The sequence below is a fragment of the Boleophthalmus pectinirostris genome, unplaced genomic scaffold (genome assembly GCF_026225935.1).
Source record: "Boleophthalmus pectinirostris isolate CB_2022bp ecotype Guang Dong unplaced genomic scaffold, ASM2622593v1 HiC_scaffold_21, whole genome shotgun sequence".
Lineage (NCBI taxonomy): Eukaryota > Metazoa > Chordata > Actinopteri > Gobiiformes > Gobiidae > Boleophthalmus > Boleophthalmus pectinirostris.
Genome location: NW_026571175.1, coordinates 26,944,134 through 26,966,456, shown reverse-complemented (window position 1 = coordinate 26,966,456; position 22,323 = coordinate 26,944,134). Strand labels below are relative to the sequence as shown.

The 22,323-nt window shown below is 39.1% G+C and overlaps 1 protein-coding gene across 1 annotated transcript; it reads right to left on the bottom strand.

The window, feature by feature from the left end:
* Window positions 1-5,189: 5,189 nt before the first annotated feature.
* On the bottom strand, window positions 5,190-20,480 carry galr1a (galanin receptor 1a). Its single transcript, XM_020934385.2, has 5 exons — window positions 20,370-20,480; window positions 18,008-18,118; window positions 10,775-11,322; window positions 10,588-10,653; window positions 5,190-5,604 (listed from the first exon to the last, which is right to left on the bottom strand). Exons 2-5 carry the CDS (start codon window positions 18,078-18,080, stop codon window positions 5,254-5,256), a joined length of 1,038 nt encoding a protein of 345 aa, XP_020790044.2. The 5' UTR covers window positions 18,081-18,118; window positions 20,370-20,480; the 3' UTR covers window positions 5,190-5,253.
* Between the last annotated feature and the right edge of the window lie 1,843 nt (window positions 20,481-22,323).

Sequence of the window (22,323 nt, the reverse complement as noted above, 5' to 3'; positions counted from 1 at the left end):
TTGTGAATTAGATACTGAGCCTTTTATGACATTTTATTTGACAACAGCCCTATAGAGTTTATCAGGGATGAAATAATACCAAAATCGTGATATTGTATCGTGAAAAGTCTCATAATGGAAACAAAACAATATCTAGGTAAGTTAAAATGACTTAAATTAAGAACATTTGGCTTTATTTGAGTTAATTCAACTTGACAAGTAAAATGATCTACCAATGGAATAAGTGTCTTTTTCTTAACATTCAAATTTTGTCTCTTATTTTAAGTGCAAAAACTTGTTGTTTTTCTTATTTTAAGTGTATTTTCATAGCCTGATTCATCAGCCGGTTTCACTTTGTGGAAACTGTGAGACCTCGCAGCATTAGGGTTCATTCGCTCGAGTGTAAGCGGGTACTTTTTTAATTTAACCAATTGCTGCTATTTTGTCGTGACGTATGTAATGCGCCACTAACGGGGATAACTGGTAAATTAAGCTTTTCCCAAATCCCATAAGAAGAAGGACAATAATGTCTTTCCCCTTGATAAAATTCACCGAACATTCTCTTACATCCTCAACACAGAACGTATGGCTCTTCAGTGATTGGCTGGTGCCCGAACTCGCACTTTTAGAGTTTTTGCAAATCATCTAGTGTATTCTAATTCCTGACCTAGTAGCTGGAGAAATAAAATTGATTGGAGGCACTAGGTGGCGCCAGCCTGGCTAGTATTTTCATATTTTAGGCAGATAATTTTACTTGTCAAGTGAAATTTACTCAAATCATGATAAAACGTCTTAACTCATCACAACATATATAATTATTATTTTATTTTATTATTTTCTTAAATTAATTGTTATGGTGAAGCAACAGCTAAAAATCAGGAGAACTACATAGACCATGATCCTTTTGCTCTGTTTCAGTCCAATTTAAATGATGAAATAACTGTTATTAAAAACTGTTGAATCTTAATTAATTGGATTATGACAGAAAAGCAGCATATTCATAATTTTGTATCCTCCACAAAATCGTACCATGAGAAGCATATTGTGAACATATCAAATCTCTTGAGTCTATGCAGGTTTAGAAATATTCCCACATACCTGTCCATAGATTGATTGTTATATATTTTGACCTTGTTTTTCTGGATCAGGGTCATTCTCATCGTTACTTTAAATGAACAAATGGCTTCTCTTATGTGCACACACTAAACCGCAGAAGAGCGCGGGGCATAGGGCCAAGGAAAACGCTTGTGTCAAAGCTATGGAAGGGCTGCACTCCTCTGTTTCCACGACAACAGAAAGAACAAAATGACCAACACGGAAATGATGTTTACTTTATATATAGAACAAAACAGCAGGATATAGCTGCAGTGACACCGAATATTTTTTCCATTAAAAAACACCATCACTATCTTACAACGAGACTGTATATTTTCCTGAGCAACAAAGGAAATGTGTTTTGATTCTGTTAAAGGTGCATTATGTAAAAGTTACGTAATGCACCTATAAAGATAATGACTTTAACTGTGTTGTAGTAAAATGAGTAGTCTAACCCGTCATAGGCACTTTAACTAAATAAAACCTTTTGGAGCACTTCAGCATTATGAATTCATATGTAAGTACACATGACATGATGACTGACATGATTTGATCTTTTTAAATTAAATGAAAGGTTAAAAATCTCTCATCTGTGTGACTTTTCCAGTGTTGGATTGACAGTATTAAACCACAGACTTTATTTATCAGGAGTGGGCAATTATTTTTTCCATGAGGTCTCATGAGAAACAGAAAATATTGTGGAGGACCGGGTCAAAACGCTTAACTCAATTCTGCATAATGTTAATTGCATTTCTTTATAAAAAGCAGTAAATCGTATTGTTTTGACATGCTGGTAGGACTGGTAAGAGTTTATGTTATGACTAAGCAATGAAAAAGTGAGGTTACCTTACAAAAAAAACACCTCTAAAATAAAATCAATGCAGCTTTAGTCTATGAGGTAAAATTATAAAATATGTTTATCTTGTAATTCCAAATTAATTAGTTTAAAGGGGCCGGGCAGAGTCAACCAAAGGATCGTATGTCGCCCCAGAATTGTACAATGCCCAGGTCTGGTCTATCAAAATGGACATAGCTAATCTGCCCCGAAAGGAAGTGAGCATGGAGGCGCTTCCGGTTCCTTCTGACCCTGGCTTGAAATGACTTCCATTGGAGTACTGTAGCACAGGAGTCTCCAACCTGTAACTCAGGAGCTACCAGTAGCTCTCCACTCCCTTCCAAGTAGTTCGCCAAAGGATTTCTGAATTACACGTTTTGTCCTGAATAAGTAAAATTTCATTAATTAAATGCCTTTCACCACTGTATTCATTGTACACTAATGAATGAATAATGGTTTATGTTTTATATATAACTGTAAGTTAGTGACCATATTTCCGTTACTGAAAACCCGGACACTTTACCGGGGGTGGGACCTCAACCTTGAGCTACTCTCACCTTACAACCTGAGCACATGGCCTCCCACTTGTCCCGACCGGTACTGAAAACGGAGAATTTCTTGTACAAGTCATCGTTAAATGCACATTTGCGCTTCGGCATGTTGCAGACTGACCGACTGTTTGTGTTTGCTCGCTCCTTCTGAGTCACAGAGAGCAAAGAGAGCTGCTCAATTTAATGACCCCAATTAACAGTAATGAAAACCCAGACATTTCCATCACTTAAAAAAACAAAACAACAAAAACCCGACGCCCAGGACAGGACGCAAAAATCTGACATGTCTGGGGAAAAACGGATGTTTGGTCACCCTACTGTACCTCATCTAAGGCTGTGGCACTTATATATGCTCTGTTTCTTGTCACCGCTAAAATTAGTAGCTTTCTGGCATTTTTGTTTTGTAAAAGTAGCTCACCGGAGGAAAAAAGGTTGGAGACCCCTGCTGTAGCAACTCCCTGCTGCAGTGAGCCTTGTCATTCTGGTCTTGAAATCTTTGTATTAGCCTTCTCTGCATGATCCTGGTGCTTTTATTTTGGTATTTTGTTAATAAATTCCTATTATGTAGAGGTTGGCTCCAAATTCGCCCCTATAACCTCCAGCCTCAGTGAGCTTCATTTGACTGGAGCTGAACTTTTTGTATGACACCACACTCCCTTTGCCCACTTCTTTTTACAGTCTAAACATTAAACTAATCTAATTTATGTTGCATTTATTCATTTACAGGCATTGACAGGTTTTGCCAAATTTTTGCTGAGTAAAACATACATTCTGTGAGTGTCTATCATAGAACTTGACAGACTGAATTGTTGTCTCCTCTGTACAAAAAAGGATTTATAATAGTCTATATTTCGTGGGAAAGGACCTGGATCATGATCTGTTCGTGGGAAGAGTCCGTAGAGAAAATTCCCATACCAAAATAAAATCAGATAAAGACCTATGCAGAACTCCCTGATAACGCGCCTCTGTTTCCTGAATTAGTTACCAAATGCTCTCAAAAAATAAAAATAAAATCATAAAATGTACTTTGCTTCTTTGCAGTCTGTCTCGTCTGTGTAGAAAACCACAAATACATTTATAATTCAGCTCCGTATTGTTATGTAAATTCCACTGTATATGTTATAAGACACAATTCTGCTGATACATACAGTGTCTTGACATAATACCAAACATATCATAGACATTCTCTTTAAATGTACATATTATTCTGATAATTAAATACTGTACACAGTCTGAGAAACAAGCTTCACATCGCATTGAACCCGGAGTCTGCACAACATTTACATTTATTCAGTTATAGTCACTGTCTGTGAGAAAAGCTCTTTGCGTTCCAAGTCGTGAGGTCCTTCCACTGTCTTTTTAATCCATTTTTTTTTTTTTACAGGAAATTCTCTTAAGGGTCCTGTATAATGCAAAATTGACTCTTCCAAGCTTTAAGCCATGTTAGAATGCGGTTATCTCCTCGAAAACGAACTTGGAGTTGTGTTTTGTTTCATTCACATGTTTGAACAATCCTAGTTTATTAGTCTGCCTACATCTCCAAAGCTCAAAATGCTCTGTTCCACCTTGTGATGTCATGAAGTGGAGATAATAGATTCAGGAGCTGGACCAGGTATCCTTAACCTCCTCTCCAGCCAATCACAGCTCGTCTCAACCACGCCTTCAGTTACCCAGAAGCTCTATTTATACGACCTATCCCGACAACACTGTATGTGACAGCGCTCCCCACCCTGAGACTCCCCCCAGACATCATATCCTAGCCTGACTCATCAGCCGGTTTTACTTCGTAGAAACCATCTGGATTTGTTTGCTCTTGGTACTTTTTTCATTTAACCATTTAACCGTTTGGTCGTGATGTATGTAATGCGCTACTAACGGGGCTAACTGGTACATTAAGCTTTTCCCAAATCCCGAAGGAAGAAGGGCAATAACGTCTTTCCCCTTGATAAAATTCATCAAACATTCTCTTTGTTCAGGCTTTAAATCCTTGACCTCAGAAATCGTTGCCAGCACAGAATGTATGGTTCTTCACCTAGTAGCTGGTGCCCGGACTCGCAAACAGGTTTTTTGCAAACAGTCTAGTGTATTCTTTTTCCTGACCTAGTTGTTGAAGAGAAATGAAATTGAGCGCAGGCACTAGGTGGCGCCAGCCTGGCTAATCATATCCTTGATAGTAAAGCAGTAGTTTTTACATGAACAGCTCCTTTTACCTTTAGTTTAGTACAGATTGGCAATTCCAGAGTTAAAATTATCCAATTGATTTTAGTGAAGGTGTGTGGAGTTTAAAAACACAGTGGATCAGCACGACATCACAAGGTGGAGTGTTTTCCATTCGAGGCAACGCGTGTCTTCTTCAATTCAGAACTGAAGAAGCAGCTTGGATGAGCTATGAAATGTTTTCAATCTAATAAACCTGTCTGCAGGCAAACCTGTCAGACAAATTGAATTTCTCCTTTGCCATGGATTCTACCTGGACGACTGGACACAGCTTTTCCATTTGAGAGTAGAACACGGCTTAAACATGCAAGATTTGTGTGTTAAACATGCGTGAATGAAAAAAAAATAAAAAAAAATGAAACACAACCCCAGGTCTGTTTTTTGATGAGGAAACAACATTATAGCATCACCATAGATCAGAAAATAGCGCAATATGTGCCCTTTAAACAAAACAATCCAATACAGTGGTTGTAAAATTATATACAACACATCCTCACAACTATTTCCTTTAAAATGTCCATCTGTTCTATTTCTGTACACTTTGCATTAGCACATAAATAATCATTGTGAGCGCACTCAGATCACCTTGGTGAATTGTGAGTCCATGTTTTTGGAAGTGGCGCTGATATTGGTGGATAGGGCCGTGTCCATTTTGCTGCGGTGGTCCCTGTGGTCGTGGAGGGGGCAGTCTGGGGTATGGCACCAGAACACCTGTTTGTAGGAGTTTCTGAAGTTCTCGGACAGAAAGGCGTAGATGATGGGGTTCACCGAGGAGTTGCTGTAGGCCAAGCTGTGGGCGACCATCCTGAAGACGAAGGAGGCCTGGTTCAGGGGGAACGTGCCGAACTCCACCCAGAGATGGACCACGTGATGGGGCAACCAGGAGAGGCAGAAGACCACCACTACCACCAGAACAGTCAGAGCGGTCTACAGGAGAGAGAAGAGGGAAAGGATAAATAATGGACACTCAAAGATGCTTAAAATAAACAATACAGATAAAACATTTTAGATTTAATATACGTACTGATAAGCCTGACTTTATTCTGTGTAATTGTAAGGATTTCAATGATACATAAAAATAAAAAGCTCTCACATTGCGCTTTTTTCTGATATATGTTATAAGTTGTTTCCTCATTTAACACACAAACCCTGCATATTTAGGCTAAGAGTTCTTATCTCAGACTGAATGGGTAATACAGAACTGCTCCACTGTGTTTTTAAACTCCATACTCCTTCACTAAAATCATTTGAATGATTTCACCCTGGAATTGCCAATCTCTACTGAACAAAAAATAAAACGTGGTGAGGAGAAAATTCAGTTTGTCGACTGGACAAAAGTTAGTTTGTTTGAAGACGTTTCGCAGCTCATCCAAGCTGCTTCTTCAGTTCTGGTCAGACGCTGGTGGACTCTTCCTTATATCTGCAGGGAGGAGCTAACTAACTGAAACTAACACACCTACTTGTTTACAGTTTCTGTTTGTTAGTTTGGCCTATTGACCTGTGCAGGGTGTGGGGTCTAATTAGCATAACAATTCAATGCCGTAATGGAACTGAACTGAACTGAAGAAGCAGCTTGGATGAGCTGCAAAACGTTTTCAACCAAATAAACTTTTGTCCAGTCGACAAACTGAATTTTCTCCTCACCATGGATTCTACCTGGACAACTGAGAGATTCTTCACACAAAAAAGTAAAACGCTTCACACATCACATGACATCACAAGGTCGAACTGAGCATTTTGAACTTTGGAGATGTAGACAGACGATGTAGACAGTTAATAAAGGATTACTCAAATGTGTGAATGAAACAAAACACAACCAGAGGTCTGTTTTAGAGGAGGTAACAGCATTAGAACATGACTTAAAGATCTCAAGACAATTTTGTCTACTGTAGGACCTTTAATGGGATAGTTCAGAATTTTGAAATAGGACCTCATTTCCTAGTGAGCCAGAGTGTTGGAGACATGTGGAGACACTTTTTAAAATATTCCATCCAGTCCTTGTATTTGCAGAGGTCGCTGGGGCTAGGCTAGTGCATGTCAACAGCCATAGTTATCCTGCCACTAAAAACAGTCTTATCCACTCCACAAAACACCCGAAACAAATCTATGATTACACCAGACTGTCGATGTAAATGTTTGTGTTGATAGAACAATTTTAGAAGTAAACCCAACCTTGCATTTGAAGGATTTATGTCTGAGCAGCAGCAGTGAGTTGTACTTCCTGATAAAAAGCTCAGCAGCGGCGGACTGATATATGAGAAAATAGTCCCTCAACATGCGACGATTCAAGGGATGCAAGGTTAGTTTTATTTCAAACATTATTCTAACACAGACATTAACATCAACAGTTTGGTGTAATAATAGATTTGCTTCGGGTGTTTTGTGTTTTGTGGAGTGGGTAAGACTGTTTTTAGTGGCAGGATAACTATGGCCATTGACACCAGCGACCTCTGGATGGAATATTTTAAAAAGTGTCTCCACACGTCTCCAACACTCTGGCTCACTAGGAAATGAAGTCCTATGTCCAAAGATCTGAACTGTCCCTTTAACTGTCACTGTCATTATCGTTGTTGGTTCAGATGCAAAATAACAATATCGACAAAATATCAAATCATGGCTGAGATTATAATTATGTGTTAATCACCACATAACACAGCCCTATAGCTCAAAGCATTTTACAGTACATTACTTTTTCCTCCATTATCACTCACTCACTCTGTCTCAAGGGCACAACAGCAGGGGAACTGAATCGAAGATCTTCTCAGAGGAAAGATAACTACCGTGTGCGTGCTCATAATATCGTAACATTGTTTATTATTTGGAAACGACAATTTTCTTGGTCTGTTTTTTGGAATATTTTATTAGCATGATAATTACGACATAATTAGTAGATGATTTGTAAAGTCAATTACAGGGTAAGTGTATGAACTACGCTTCTAACAGCTCATTATATAAAATTATTGACTAAAAATGAACTCATTTCGAGAGTAAAAGTCAAAAGTGTGTCCTGGGGCTCGGTCTGAATCTCCAGTTCAGACATCATGGTGATCGTGTCCACTGCTACTCTGGGTCAAATTTCCAGTGAAAATGTTAATGGATTTGAACAGAACAGTCAGGATACAATTACGGCCATTCCAGGCTCCGAAACCACGTTTGCTATTTCCACTGACGGGCTAATTACGTTATTATCATGCTGCGTACTGGGATAAAACAGAACATATTGAGACCAGCCTCTTCTGACCCTCTCCTCTGCTTCCTCCTGTGTCAGATCAGCCGAACTCCAGCTCCTCTTTCACTATATTCATTAACCGCCTCCTCTCCTCCAGCAAAATTGACTCTCGGGCGCTTTAAATCATGTTAGAATCGTGTTACCTCATCACAGAGTTGTTTTTCATTCACACATGTCCTTTCTAATTAGTCTGTCTAAGCTCAAAATGTCACGTACTGGTATAATGTTCAAGTTAACAGCTCCTTTTACCTTTAGTTCAGTAGAGATTGGCAATTACAGGGCTAAAATTATGATTCAAGTGAAGGTGTGCGGAGTTTAAAAACACAGTGGAGCACTTCCTATATTACCACATGACATCACAAGGTGGAACAGAGCGTTTTCTGTATAAAGAACTCAGTCTGAATATGCAGGTTTTGTGAGTTAAACATGTGTAAAAATGAAACAAAACACATCTCAGGTATGTTTTTGATGAGGAAACCACATTATAACATAAATCAGAAAATAGCATAATATGAAGCCTTTAAAGACGCAGTATGGAACTTTTCTGGTTGAGGTCCGCCCCCTGCTTGCTGTCTCCATGGAGATGTTATTGCTTTGCATGTATGTACCTCAGTATGACATAAAACACATCTATACTATATCTATGGAGACACTATCAGGCCTAATTACAGGTCAGGTCTGTGGAGAGCTCACTGAAGTTGTCAAAAGTATTGAAAATCAGACACCAATTGATACTGAAACAAGTACTGAAAATTAGGGGTGTAAAGATATCCAAGTCTCACGATACGATATTGTCACGTTATGAATCTCACAGTACGATATTTATTGCGATATCGTGGGAAAGCTCACGATTAGGGATGTAACAATATCCAAATCTCTCTGTACGATATTTTCACGATATAAATCTCACGGTACGATATTTATTGTGATATTTTGTGGAGCTAACAAAATTGAATATGCAACTTTTTCCTCTTAAAATGCCTTGACAAGACTTAATCCAAAGACTTTAAAGTGCTTAGAACTGTTATTTCTTCATGTAGTCTACACTGAAATGGAACAAAGGATCATGGTCTATGTAGGTTCCGTCTGTCTTTTCTTTAGCTATTGCTGCACCATAACTCTTAATTTAAGCAAAGAGACTTGTAATTTGATATATCGTGATGGTCCACGATATTATTGTGAGACTTTGACGATACGATATCATGATATTTCGGTTATTGTTACATCCCTAGTGAAAATAGATTTTAATTTGAGCAGGTGTCGATACAAAAACGGTCACATCAACCGGACTGAAATGAACCTTTCCTGATTAGTTTTTCAGTGATCTTGAGCTGCACCAGAACAAGTAAATTATGATTATTATAAGTAATATAAAAGAAAGTACTATGATCTGATCTTGAATTCTCCTGTCTAAATAGAGTGTGTTTTTTAATATTACAGTAATGAAATCAGTATTGAGATATTGAAATAGATTTTGAGATTTCAACACTCGACTTCAAAGTAGAACATGTGTTTTTCATCATGTTTCTTAGCAATAAAACATCTGTAATTAAATAAATGTCAGATAGATAAGTTTAATGTCATACTGTGGAACATTCCTGGCAATGCTATGACCTCTCCACAGTGACAAGTAAGTGGCAGATTGCCCAAGCTGATGAGGAAGGCAAGAGGGTGCAGAGCTTGACTCCCTCACATCTGTGGCTGAGAAAAGGGCCCTAAACTCGCTCCTGTCCTTCAGTACAATCATAATTTTTGCACAGCACTATCACCGGACAGAAAAGAACCTTTGTGGACAGGCTGTTGTCTCTGTCCTGCTCCACGGACACACTCTGGAATTCCTTTGTCCCACACGCCAAACGTCTGTACAACGCATTCACTAAAGCTGATGAATGCAAGAGGATAGACTCTCACTTTAAAGGTCTGTTATGGGAATACTGGAGATGTTATTGCTTTACAGTACCTCCAATATTCCAAAATATGGCATTAAACTTTTCAGTCTCCATAGAAACAAGCAGGAGACACCACACAAAGCAATAGCAGCTCCATGGTAGAGGACCCCCAACCTGAAAAGTTACACAGTGCACCTTTAAATATTTTTTCTATGTCACTGCTGCGGCACTTCATCATTACAGTATGTGTCTATGTGACATGAGCTGTCCTGGTATCTCATCATGTTCAAAGAATCTTAGCAGCTTCAGTTATTTCCTCTGAGTCACAAAATCTCTGCTCTTAAACCAACTTAAAACTATATTTATCTTTATTACATTGTCTATTCTTCCCATTCATCATGTCTATGACAACCAGTGCAGTTCATTTGCATTCTGAGCAGAAAGCACAAATTACACCTGTTTAGTCCAACAGATGGACATGGACTTACAAATGGAAATCCATCCACACATAGAGGCAAACACCTATCTATGATGCTCATTTGCATATCTAATTTACATAAACTCTGTAAAATTACATTTTAGTTTATGCAAACTGATTTGAGTGTGTTTTTACAGAGTGTCTCTGAGCAAAGGTGACTGGGTTCACCTTTTATCTCCTGTGATGCATTTTAGTGTTTGATTTGATCCATCCCCACAGAGGCTGTAATTACAGCTCATCTGAGTGGAAACATAAGATCATGAAGTTGATCTAAATGACTCCCATCTGAGTCCATTTACGGAGGCAGCACTGACCTTTCTTTTGGAGAGCTCGGACTTTTTGGAGCCATTCTTCAGCTTTTTGTGAAGGTGGTTTAAAACCTGCAACAACATACATGCATTTTTACGGAACCTTTTAGGTTTACAACTTTTCATCACAAAGAAAAAGAAGCAGCACTTCCATCCACTCTGCGTAAAACCGCGCGCCCGGACGCACACTCACCTTGGCATAGCAGACGGAGATGAGCACGAGGGGCAGTAGGTATCCAAAGACGAACGTGCACAGGACGTAGACTTTCCGGTGATGATCGGGCCAGACCTCCCAGCAGAACGTGTTATTGTCCTCGCGCTCCACTATGCCCTGAAAGTGTGCCACGGGGGACGCCATGCCCAAAGACAGCGCCCAAATCAGCACCACACCCAGAGTCGCGTGCCTTGCCACGCGAATAGAAGAGGATTTCCGTGCGTGAACTATCGCCACATAACGGTCCACGGACATGGCGGAGAGTGTGAAGATGCTGACCAACATGGACACGGTGAAAAAGTAGTGGATGAACTTGCAGATGAACGCGCCCAGCACCCAGGTGGGCAGCACGTAGATGGTGGACTGAAAGGGCACGCAGAAGAGCAGGTAGGACAGGTCCGCCACACTCAGGTTCAGGATGAAGATGTTGGTTGTGCTGCGCGGCTGCCCGGGTTTACTGCGCGCGAGCACCGTGATCACCAAAGTGTTCCCCAGGACCCCGAGGATGAAGATCAGAGCGAAGATGAAGAGCGAGATCAAGTTATCCAAACCCACCCCGAGGAGCGCTTTGGTGGGGGGCGGCAGCACTGCGTCGCTCTGGTTCTCCATCTCTCGTGTCGTGTGAAAGAAGTTACATGTTGAGCTCAAACCTGTCGCTCCAGACGCAGGTGAGACACTGGGACTGGAAGCGCGCGCGGCTCTCTTCTTGGCTCTCCGCGCACACGTGACAGATCCGCGCGCACAGCCGTCTCCACAGCGGCGCGCAGTAAAAGACGTACCCTTTGATCCACTGCTGCCTTTTACGAGCTTTCAATGCTACATTTTATAGTCCAGTGCACACGGGATGATACCTTCATATTTGTGCAAATAGAAAAAGCTTTATGTAAGAGCCATGTACCAGACAGTTTATATCCAGGGCAATCTCAAATGAACTGCACTCTTCAAAAGGTTTTACAGTCGGAAAAATAATATTTATAATGGGGAATGCGAGGTCAGGAGGGCAGCATGTTATACTGGACTGTTATACTGGTATTGCAGACTCATACAGAATACACAAGTTAGTATTTGATCCTTAAATAAATGTAGCTGGTCTATTGAGAGCAAGAGTCTTTTTTTTTTTTTTCCATATCTACCACGGAGTTTCTAATTGCAAACCTTGAAAAGTTGCTCTAAGTGATCCTTTCAGCACTCATTAAGACAAATTGCTAATTATCCACTGAACTAGAGGAAAGAAGAACTTAATGTAATTAACATTAATAGAGAAACCCACCAAAGCGTATGGATCTGAGCGTATGGATGTCAGTGTCGGCTCAGACTGAGAAATACACAATCTGACATGTGCTTTATAACTTCAGTTTTTGTATTTATGGAACTGGTGTAATCTACTAGCCTTTACCGTAATAAACATGTTGGTAATATTTTAATTAGTGCTTAACCTGGCATTTAGAAACAGTAAACTGACAAGGTAAAGTGTCCTGCCCAGGGACACAAAGACAGTATGAGTTTAGGGAAGATTCAAACTCTACAACTTCTGACTGGTGGAAGAACGCTTAACACTTTGCACCACTCTGAAATCAATTGAGCAAAAAAATGAATGGGTCTTGGTTCATGTTGTTCCTATAGTCGAGATTAACTCCAGATATTTTGAACTGTCTGAAAGTAAAATGGGGAAAAGATTCATTTAGGAAAGCAGTTCTGATAAACTATTTCTCACTGCATAATATCTAATTTCTGTTTTCACTGACATGAAACAAACACCAAGCCTGATAGAGAAAGATCACTGAAAATAAAACACATGGGCCAAAAATAAGATTATAATTCCCCAAATCTGTGACTCAGAAAGTGGAGTTTGAAATTAACTTTACATCATTTATTTGCTTCATTTACTTTAAATCAATATTAAGCCCATAAACATTATTATACAGTTAACATGTACATTTGAAAGGAAAACATGACATATTGTTTTGAATTGACTATGCACTGGTATTAGGGGGCACTGTACAATTTTTGGATAAATATACTTTGGGAACGACCTTAAAATGCCTCAAAAGTAAATATTTGGTCATATAATTAGTGTTTTGTTGACTGCCAATCTACTGCCAGATTCTGCAGCCCACACATAAGAAATAAGAAGTAATACTGTCAAAATATAGTGTTTTTATATATGTAACTAAATAAAATAATATCAAGTAAATGTTTTTTATGTGACTTTACCAAACACTTTCCCAGACAAACAGTGAGAAAGCAGAAATGGAAAAATCGAGACAAAGACATTGATTCACGCTTTGTGAGTTATTGACAAAACAATAATCATTTTAAAGGCACACTTTTCGGTAAAGGGTCAGTAACATGGTGTTCTGCCTTTCTTCCCCTTAAAACAGAAGTGTCCAAACTATGGCCCGGGGATCAGAAGTGGTCCTCAAGCTATTTTTTTGGGGTCTTCAAACTTTCAAGTGAATTGGCCCATATTAAAATAAATTTACTGTTAGTTTTACATCTTCTACTACAATAACTTAAATATCTCACCATTTTGATGTGAGACAGGCCTGATATTAAAGGTGCATTGTGTAACTTTTTGTTTGGGGGTCCATCACCTTTTTGTTTCTATGGATATTTGATTTCTCTGCTAAGAATGTTCCACAGTATGACATTAAATAGATCTTAATGCATATTTATTGAATTACAGGTGGTTTTATAGCTCAAAAATACTTAGAAAAACAGGAATTCTGACTGTGAATGGGGTTGCTGCTCCACAGATCTGACCTGTAACTTGGTCTGGTTTGAGTTCCATGAAGATAGAAAGGTTTAATACCATACTGTGGGACCCTACACAAGAAAAGTTACACAGTGCACCTTCTGACACTGCATTAGGTTGGGGCAGTACTTTAAAATCTCAGAAATAAAGTGATTATTTTTAACGATTACTAGTCTATGACCCTAAGCGTGATCTATGTTTGAAAATGCGGCCTATCATGAAAAAAGTTTGGAAACCCCTGCGTTAGAATTACAGGCTCAATCTGTGTTCTGGAAAGTTTGGAGCTACTGACAAGGGCACAAGGGTATCATGAAATTTTTGCTCGTAAAATCCAAAGAAAAAACTATCAGACCCTGTAAAATCTTGATAAGTTTACAGAAGATATTCATAAACAAGAATATATAAATAATTGAATTTCAATAAAAACGTCAGAGAGAACCTTGAAGTGCGTATGACAGATTTTTATTATTCTCAAATTTGGACTTAATTAGGTAGAATAATACATGTTGTAAATATAAATTATAGTTTTACACCAACAAAGAAGCAATTTGTGAAGAAAAGTTGAAAAATATTACAGGAAGGTGAGAGTTTTAAAACACTGTGAGAATTGTATCCAAATGTTAAGCACAGTTTACACATAAGAAACACATCTTTTCTGATACTTTCAACATGATTTCAACAAAATAAAGGTGCTTTCTTATATTTGTATTTGTCAGATAATAATTTCTGTGTACATTCAAGGAGTATTGCTTGGTGACAGTTGTAGAAGCTAATCTTTAACTTCATTTTCTCCTTGTTACTAATTTAATTAAAGAAAGATCTAATGAGCCTGTCTAACAACTTGATGTCATTGTAGCAGAGTAAAATGACCGTGTTGCTCCAGCCATCTTTTTCTTTTCCTGGTTTAGTCCCGGTTTGGTTCTTCTTTTTAACAAAGTTCAAGAACAACATTTCTTCACATGTAATTAAATGAGAATACAACAGATAAGCAGTAGCGCCCCCCCCCCCAAATGTGCAAATCATGTATCAAAATTAAATTAAACCTATAGAATCATGTACTGAAACATTTTACATTGCTGTGTAAACAAAAATACAAATGAATTATTATAAATTGTTAATTATTTATGCAAATATGTAAGCCTTATGAAATGGCTCTTACAACGGTTATGGAATTCCCTAGTCTGATGTCATGATTTCCTAGCCTGATTCATCAGACAGTTTCACTTCTTAGAAACTGCCTGAAATCGCAGCATTAGGATTCATTCGCTTGACGGTAGGCGGGTACTTTTTTTCAATATAACCAATTGCTGCTATTTGGTAATGTGCCGCTAACGGGGCTAACTGGTATATTAAGCTTTTCCCAAATCCCATAGGAAGGGCAATAATGTCTTTCTGCTTGATAAAATTCACCAAACATTCTCTTTGTGCCATCTTTAAATCCTCGATTTTGGGAATTGTTGACAACACTGAATGTATGGCTCTTCGCTGATTGGCTGATGCCTGAACATGCACTTCCGAGGTTTTTGCAAATCTTCTAGTGTATTCCGATTCCTGACCTAGTCGCTGGAGAGAAATTAAATTGAGCAGAGGCACTAGGTCAGGGGTGTCTGAACATTTTTCATCAAGGGCCACATATCTAAACACAGATGTACCAGAGGGCTGATCGAGGGTCGTAGACTGGTGCTCAATACAGTGAATAATTGAAATATGTGCATGTTTATCAGGTTAGAATGAGCCACCAGTCTTTATTCATTTTACGATTCTTAAAACCACACACTAAGTGTTAAATATTAGCCTTATCAAAGTAGATTTTCAAAAAACTTGCAGTAAAAATTTAATTTCTAATTGATGCCATGTAATTTGTGCCAATTCACCTGCAAGCCTGAGGCCCAAGAAAGATTTGTCTGAGGGCTGCATTTGGCCCACGGGCCGTAGTTTAGACATGCCTGCACTAGGTGGTGCAAGCCTGACTAATGATTTCCAACCAGGAGGCAAAATTTTAAACCTAAAAAAATGGCCAAAATGGGAAAACAGAAATCTTAAATACAATGATCTTTGCCCAGAATGTTCCACAGTATGTCATTAAATATATCTGTCTTGCATTTATCCAATGAAAGTTGTTTCTGTAGCTGTAAAAAACACATTCCTATCTCCAGGTGGTCATTACAGCACATTTTAATTGCTATAAGAAATGTTCTAATTGACACTGAGGGGAAAGATGTGACGTTTAAATCTGCTGAAGAGCGAAGCAGAATAGACAAAAAAATCTATAGATGAAGTGAGAGATATACTGTCTCCGCCGAGCCTGTGTATCATAATATTGATCCTGCTGTAAAAACAACATTACAGTGAAAATGAGGAGCTGGGTTATAAACATCCGCAGTTCACAGTGTAACATGAGAAAAAACGGCTTTAATATAAGAGCTTCAGCCCTTCCTCCAGCGCACAGAGACTCGGCCTGTCTCATCTATTTCAGACGAATCCATTTTACCGTAGAATCACTGAAAAACTGGTGAATTGAATCATATATTTCTCTGTTATAAGTTGTTAGATGGGAACTCCCTAAATTCTCGGCATTTTGTCCAGGGCAGGGCTTAGAGTTTCATGTCACTCCAAATGCCAAATGCTGCGTGCTGTATTTTCCATGGAGAGATGTAATTTCATAATCAGCAGATGTAATCACAGCAAATGTTAAAGTTCAGAGACGCTGACTGTAGTTTTTATCATCTATTCAATACAGTTGGGCTAATGACTAATCCCTTTATTAGTTTCTTTTGCTTAAACATCACAGCTCAGTTTTGTTTGCAAATCTGTCCCAAAACCCTGAACCGATCTGTTCCCTGATCCTAACTCTGATCATGATCCTAACCCTGACCTCAACCTGAAACCTGTGGGTGATCGTAGCTCAGTTAGTAGAGTGTTCGTTCACTGATCTGAAGGTTGGCGGACAAAAACATCACAGGGGTCAGATCCGCTGATGAGGGCAGATGAAAGCCTCACATCCATTGACTGTGTATACTGAGATATGAATGGTTCCTTGCTGTAAAGTGCTCTGAGTGCCCCGAAGGTGGAAAAGTGCTACATTTATCAAAAGTATATGGTCAAACATCAATATTTGTGAGCCTGACGTAAAGTTTCTGTTGTTGGACCTAACTGTGTTTGGGGAAAATGGAGCCTCTGATGCATCAATGGAAAATAAAATAAAAGCTGGATGTTTCTTTTTTAGGTCTAAATTAAACTTTGTCTTGTTGAAAGTCCTTTTTTTTGGCAGCTCGGGTAAACAGGAAAACACTGTTTAAAAGTGGCTTGCCATGGTTTCAAAAAAGTATTAAAAACATCTCCCCAGATCAGACGCCCTCCCCTCAGCCGCTCCTCTCGACGTGGGGGGAGCAGCGACTCTACTCTGAGATCCTCGTCTACTCTGCAGAGGTACAGGGTGATCACAGTCATGGAAATCATGGAAAAGTCATAGAATTTTGATGTCTCTTTCACGCAACTACAGCGTTCAGTTAAGTTGTCATTAGGCTATTATGATTATTTCCAAATATGCAGCTTTAGCTTTAAAAGAGACGACAATAAATGCACTGACAGTATTTTGAATGTTAAAAAAACTATAAAACCAAACCATAAGGTGAGTGGAAAGGGTTAACATTTCATATTTAGCCCTAAAACAGGGGTGTCAAACTCATTTTGGTCCGGGGGCTGTATCCAACCTACTTTGATCCCAAAGGGGCCTGATCAGAAAACTCATGGCATATAAACCCCAAAAAGAAGTTGAAATATTTGTGCAGAGAAACACAAATCTATTACAGAAATCTTTTTTGAATTGATGGACTCTTTCTTTTACAAAATATTATAATATTATGAACAACCTGAAACTTTAAGAAAAATGCAATTTCAACACAATGTTTTAACATGAACTTGTATGTAAATAGGAATAAGTCAAATTTTCTTGGAAAATCCTGCACTCGGCTCCACTTTTCTCATTTTTGTCATTTTGCTGATGAGGTTGTCACGGTCAACAGTCAAAACGATCGTCCTTTAAGAGCGTTTGGAAAGAGACAAGTCTTCATTTGTGCTGCACTGGTGGGAGGGGCCACGTACAGAGACGCTGGAGACACTGCTATGCTAAACAGTGCAGAATATTACCAATATTTTAATGGAAAATATAATTAAAATATTTTAGTAGAAAATCTGTATGTTTGACACCCCTTCCCTAAAAGTCTGATCAATTCTACACATGTAGGTGCCGTAAAGTCATGGGAAATTCACTTTAGGTCATGAAAAAGTCATGTAAAACTTTAGAAATTTAGTTTGTTTTGAAAAAAGTTGGAACCCTGGAGGTAACTCGTTTCAGCCGCTTGTATCCACCTTCTTGTCCTTTCGATCATTATCCAAAGCTCATGGCCTTAGGTGAGAGGAACGGTAAATCCGAAGCTTTGCCTTTTGCTTCAGCTCCTTCATCACCACCACAGTCGGATTCAGCGACTGCATCACTGCACCGATCCACCTGTCAATCTCACGCTCCATCCTCCCCTCCGGACCCCGAGATACTTCAACTCCTCCAGCTGACGCAGGAAATACAATGGGAAAAATTATCACCCCATGCACAACCACGTATACTGCTCTGCTTCTGATAATAATCAAACCCATGTCTTAAAGCGCTTATGTCGGGTTTCCAGGTTTTTGATTGGTTTTTGCGACATAGTACCTGTGGTAAATATTTATCTTAGTTTTACATCAGTCAAGTGGCAGCTAATAGGAAAAAAATGATAAGAAAATTACAAAAATACATGAAGTAGAGCTGGGGTCTAAAAAAAGAATCAGCACTGAAAATTCTTTCCAAAATTCAGGGACAGTTTGCCCGCAAGGAACACATTCTTCTGACAGATTAGACAATGAGCTACCAAAAGGAAAGGGTCATCTATTTATATTAGTCTAATCATAGCTGCTGATTCTTCTCAGTGACGTCACGCTGGGAGAGTTTCATGTGTATGTGTGTATATGGCCGAGATATTCATCAGTTACCACGGTGACACAGATTAGCAGACACACACATTAGTCAGAAAACATATAAAAAGGATTTAAACGGCGCATTTTCAAGAGCCAGTGATCAATAAGAACGTCGATGGTTATGTTTAGGAGTTTGATTTCCAACAAAAAAGTGAGAGTGATCAATGGAAAAACTGTCGGGTAAATGTGAATGTAATTTTATTTGAGAGGGACTTGTTTATCAGCATAAATCATCTCATCTGCAAGCAAACAAGACAGCTCTTTCTCATTAGATGTGTTAAAACAAAATGCAGATTTAGTCAGACTTGAGTAACAGAGCTTGAGACGGAGCAGTGCCTCCAGTCAGCATCACACCCCCAGGGAATGTTGATGGCATCATATTCATTTTCAGTTTAGATTAGTCCTGGTTTGAGTTTAGTCCCAATTGTCACATTTTAATATTGTTCACACTTGCCTTGGTTTAGTCCTGTTTTAGCCCTGGTTTATTCCTGGATTCATTTTGGTTTAATTCTGGTTTAGGCCTGGTTTAGTCCTGGTTTGAGTTTAGTCCTGATTGTTTGGTTTGCACATCTTAATATTGTTCAAACGTTCCCTGGCTTAATCCTGGTTTAGTCCTGGTTTAGTCCTGGCTTAGTTCTGGCTTAGTTCTGGTTTAGTCCTGGTTTAGTCCTGGCTTAATCCTGGTTTAGTCCTGGTTTAGTCCTGGTTTGAGCCCAGTTTAGTCCCACTTGTCTGGTCTTCACATCTTAAGTCTTAATATTGTTCACACTTGCCCTGGTTTAGTCCTGGTTTAATTCTGGTTTAGTCTTGGTTTAGTCCCAGTTTAATTCTGGTTTAGTCTTGGTTGAGTCCTGGTTTAATTCTGGTTTAGTCCTGGTTTAGCCCTGGTTTGAATTTAGTCCCAATTTTCTGGTCTTCTCATCTTAATATTGTTCACACTTGCCCTGGTCTAGTCCTAGGTTAATTCTGGTTTAGTTTAGTCTTGGTTTGAGTTTAGTCTCAATTATCTGGTCTTCAAATCTGAAGTATTAATATCATTCAGACTTGCCCTGGTTTAGTCCTAGTTTAGTCCTGGTTTAGTCCTGGTTTAGTCCTGGTTTGAGCCCAGTTTACTCCCAATTGTCTGGTCTTCACATCTGAAGTCTTAATATTGTTCACACTTGCCCTGGTTTAGCCTCGGATTAATTCTGGTTTAGTCTTGATTTAACCTCGGATTAATTCTGGTTTTGTCTTGGTTTAGGCCTGGATTAGTCCTGGTTTAGTCCTGGTTTGAGCCCAGTTTAGTCCCAACTGTCTGGTCTTCACATCTTACATCTTAATATCATTCACACTTGCCCTGGTCTAGTCCTAGTTTAATTCTGGTTTAGTTTAGTCTTGGTTTGAGTTTACTCCCAATTGTCTGGTTTTCACATCTTAAGTATTAACATCATTCAGACTTGCCCTGGTTTAGTCCTGGTTTAGTCCTGGTTTAGCCCTGGTTTAGCCCTGGTTTAGCCCTGGTTTAGTCCTGGTAAGATATTCATTTTCAGTTTAGATTAGACAGGTTTTGACCCGTGTTAACATTATAGTTGCTTGGTAACAGTTATGACATTACCTCTGTTCTCCAGGTCCAACCAGGAAGTAAGATTATGAACAAATAAAAAAAAAGAGGGATTGTACAATGATACATTTGTGCGTCACTCAAGTGGATGAACACACGGGTCAAACTCCTTCATCCAAGACGTTGGAGTATGGGGGCTCTGCGGCTCACACACTCACACACTCACACACTCACACACTCACACACTCACACACTCACACACTCACCGTGACAATGGAGAGGTAGACATAATGACAGAGACTGATGTGCGTCAGACTGGTCTTCATGTCTTGTGTCTTCATGTTGTTCACACTTGCTCTGGTTTATCCCTGGTTTAGTCCTGGTTTAGTCCTGGTTTAGTCCTGATTTGGTCCTGGTTTGAGCCCAGTTTAGTCCTGATTGTCTGGTCTTCACATCTTAATATTGTTCACACTTGCCCTGATGTAGTTCTGGTTTAGTCCTGATTTAGTCCTTGTTTGAGCCCAGTTTAGTCTCGATTGTTTGGTCTTTACATCTTAAGTCAAAATATTGTTCACACTTGCCCTGGTTTAGTCATGGTTTAGTCCTTGTTTAGTCCTGGTTTAGCCCTGGTTTAGTCCTGGTTTAGTCCTGGTTTAGTCCTAGTTTGAGCCCAGTTTGGTCCCAATTGCCTGGTCTTCACATCTTAAGTGTTAATATTGTTCACACTTGCCCTGGTTTAGTCCTGGTTTATCCCTGGTTTCGTCCTGGTTTATCCCTGGTTTAGACCTGGTTTAGTCCTGGTTTAGTCCTGATTTAGTCCTGGTTGGCAATTTAGACCCAATTGTCTGGTCTTCACATCTTAATGTTGTTCACACTTTCCCTGTTTTAGTCCTGGTCCTGGTTTAGTCCTGGTTTGTCTTGTTTGTTTGGTCATAATCCAGCCCTGGTTTAGTCTTGGGTTTAGCCTAAGAAAAAAAAAAGGAAATACAGTATATATAAAATACATAACATCNATGGCTCTTCGCTGATTGGCTGATGCCCCGAACATGCACTTCCGAGGTTTTTGCAAATCTTCTAGTGTATTCCGATTCCTGACCTAGTCGCTGGAGAGAAATAAATTGAGCAGAGGCACTAGGTCAGGGGTGTCTGAACATTTTTCATCAAGGGCCACATATCTAAACACAGATGTACCAGAGGGCTGATCGAGGGTCGTAGACTGGTGCTCAATACAGTGAATAATTGAAATATGTGCATGTTTATCAGGTTAGAATGAGCCACCAGTCTTTATTCATGTTACGATTCTTAAAACCACACACTAAGTGTTAAATATTAGCCTTATCAAAGTAGATTTTCAAAAAACTTGCAGTAAAAATTTAATTTCTAATTGATGCCATGTAATTTGGGCCAATTCACCTGCAAGCCTGAGGCCCAAGAAAGATTTGTCTGAGGGCTGCATTTGGCCCACGGGCCGTAGTTTAGACATGCCTGCACTAGGTGGTGCAAGCCTGACTAATGATTTCCAACCAGGAGGCAAAATTTTAAACCTAAAAAAATGGCCAAAATGGGAAAACAGAAATCTTAAATACAATGATCTTTGCCCAGAATGTTCCACAGTATGTCATTAAATATATCTGTCTTGCATTTATCCAATTAAAGTAGCTGTAAAAAACACATTCCTATCTCCAGGTGGTCATTACAGCACATTTTAATTGCTATAAGAAATGTTCTAATTGACACTGAGGGGAAAGATGTGACGTTTAAATCTGCTGAAGAGCGAAGCAGAATAGACAAAAAAATCTATAGATGAAGTGAGAGATATACTGTCTCCGCCGAGCCTGTGTATCATAATATTGATCCTGCTGTAAAAACAACATTACAGTGAAAATGAGGAGCTGGGTTATAAACATCCGCAGTTCACAGTGTAACATGAGAAAAAACGGCTTTAATATAAGAGCTTCAGCCCTTCCTCCAGCGCACAGAGACTCGGCCTGTCTCATCTATTTCAGACGAATCCATTTTACCGTAGAATCACTGAAAAACTGGTGAATTGAATCATATATTTCTCTGTTATAAGTTGTTAGATGGGAACTCCCTAAATTCTCGGCATTTTGTCCAGGGCAGGGCTTAGAGTTTCATGTCACTCCAAATGCCAAATGCTGCGTGCTGTATTTTCCATGGAGAGATGTAATTTCATAATCAGCAGATGTAATCACAGCAAAT

What these genes read in the sequence shown, in the direction of transcription:
- galr1a (XM_020934385.2), bottom strand. Translation starts at nt 18,080, where the DNA reads ATGGAGCGTGAGATTGACAGGTGGATCGGTGCAGTGATGCAGTCGCTG. An exon ending in GACTGTGGTGGTGATGAAGG is followed by an intron (nt 11,323 to 18,007) that starts AGCTGAAGCAAA and finishes TGATCTCGCTCT; the next exon opens with TCATCTTCGCTCTGATCTTC. An exon ending in TCTCCGTCTGCTATGCCAAG is followed by an intron (nt 10,654 to 10,774) that starts GTGAGTGTGCGT and finishes ATGTTGTTGCAG; the next exon opens with GTTTTAAACCACCTTCACAA.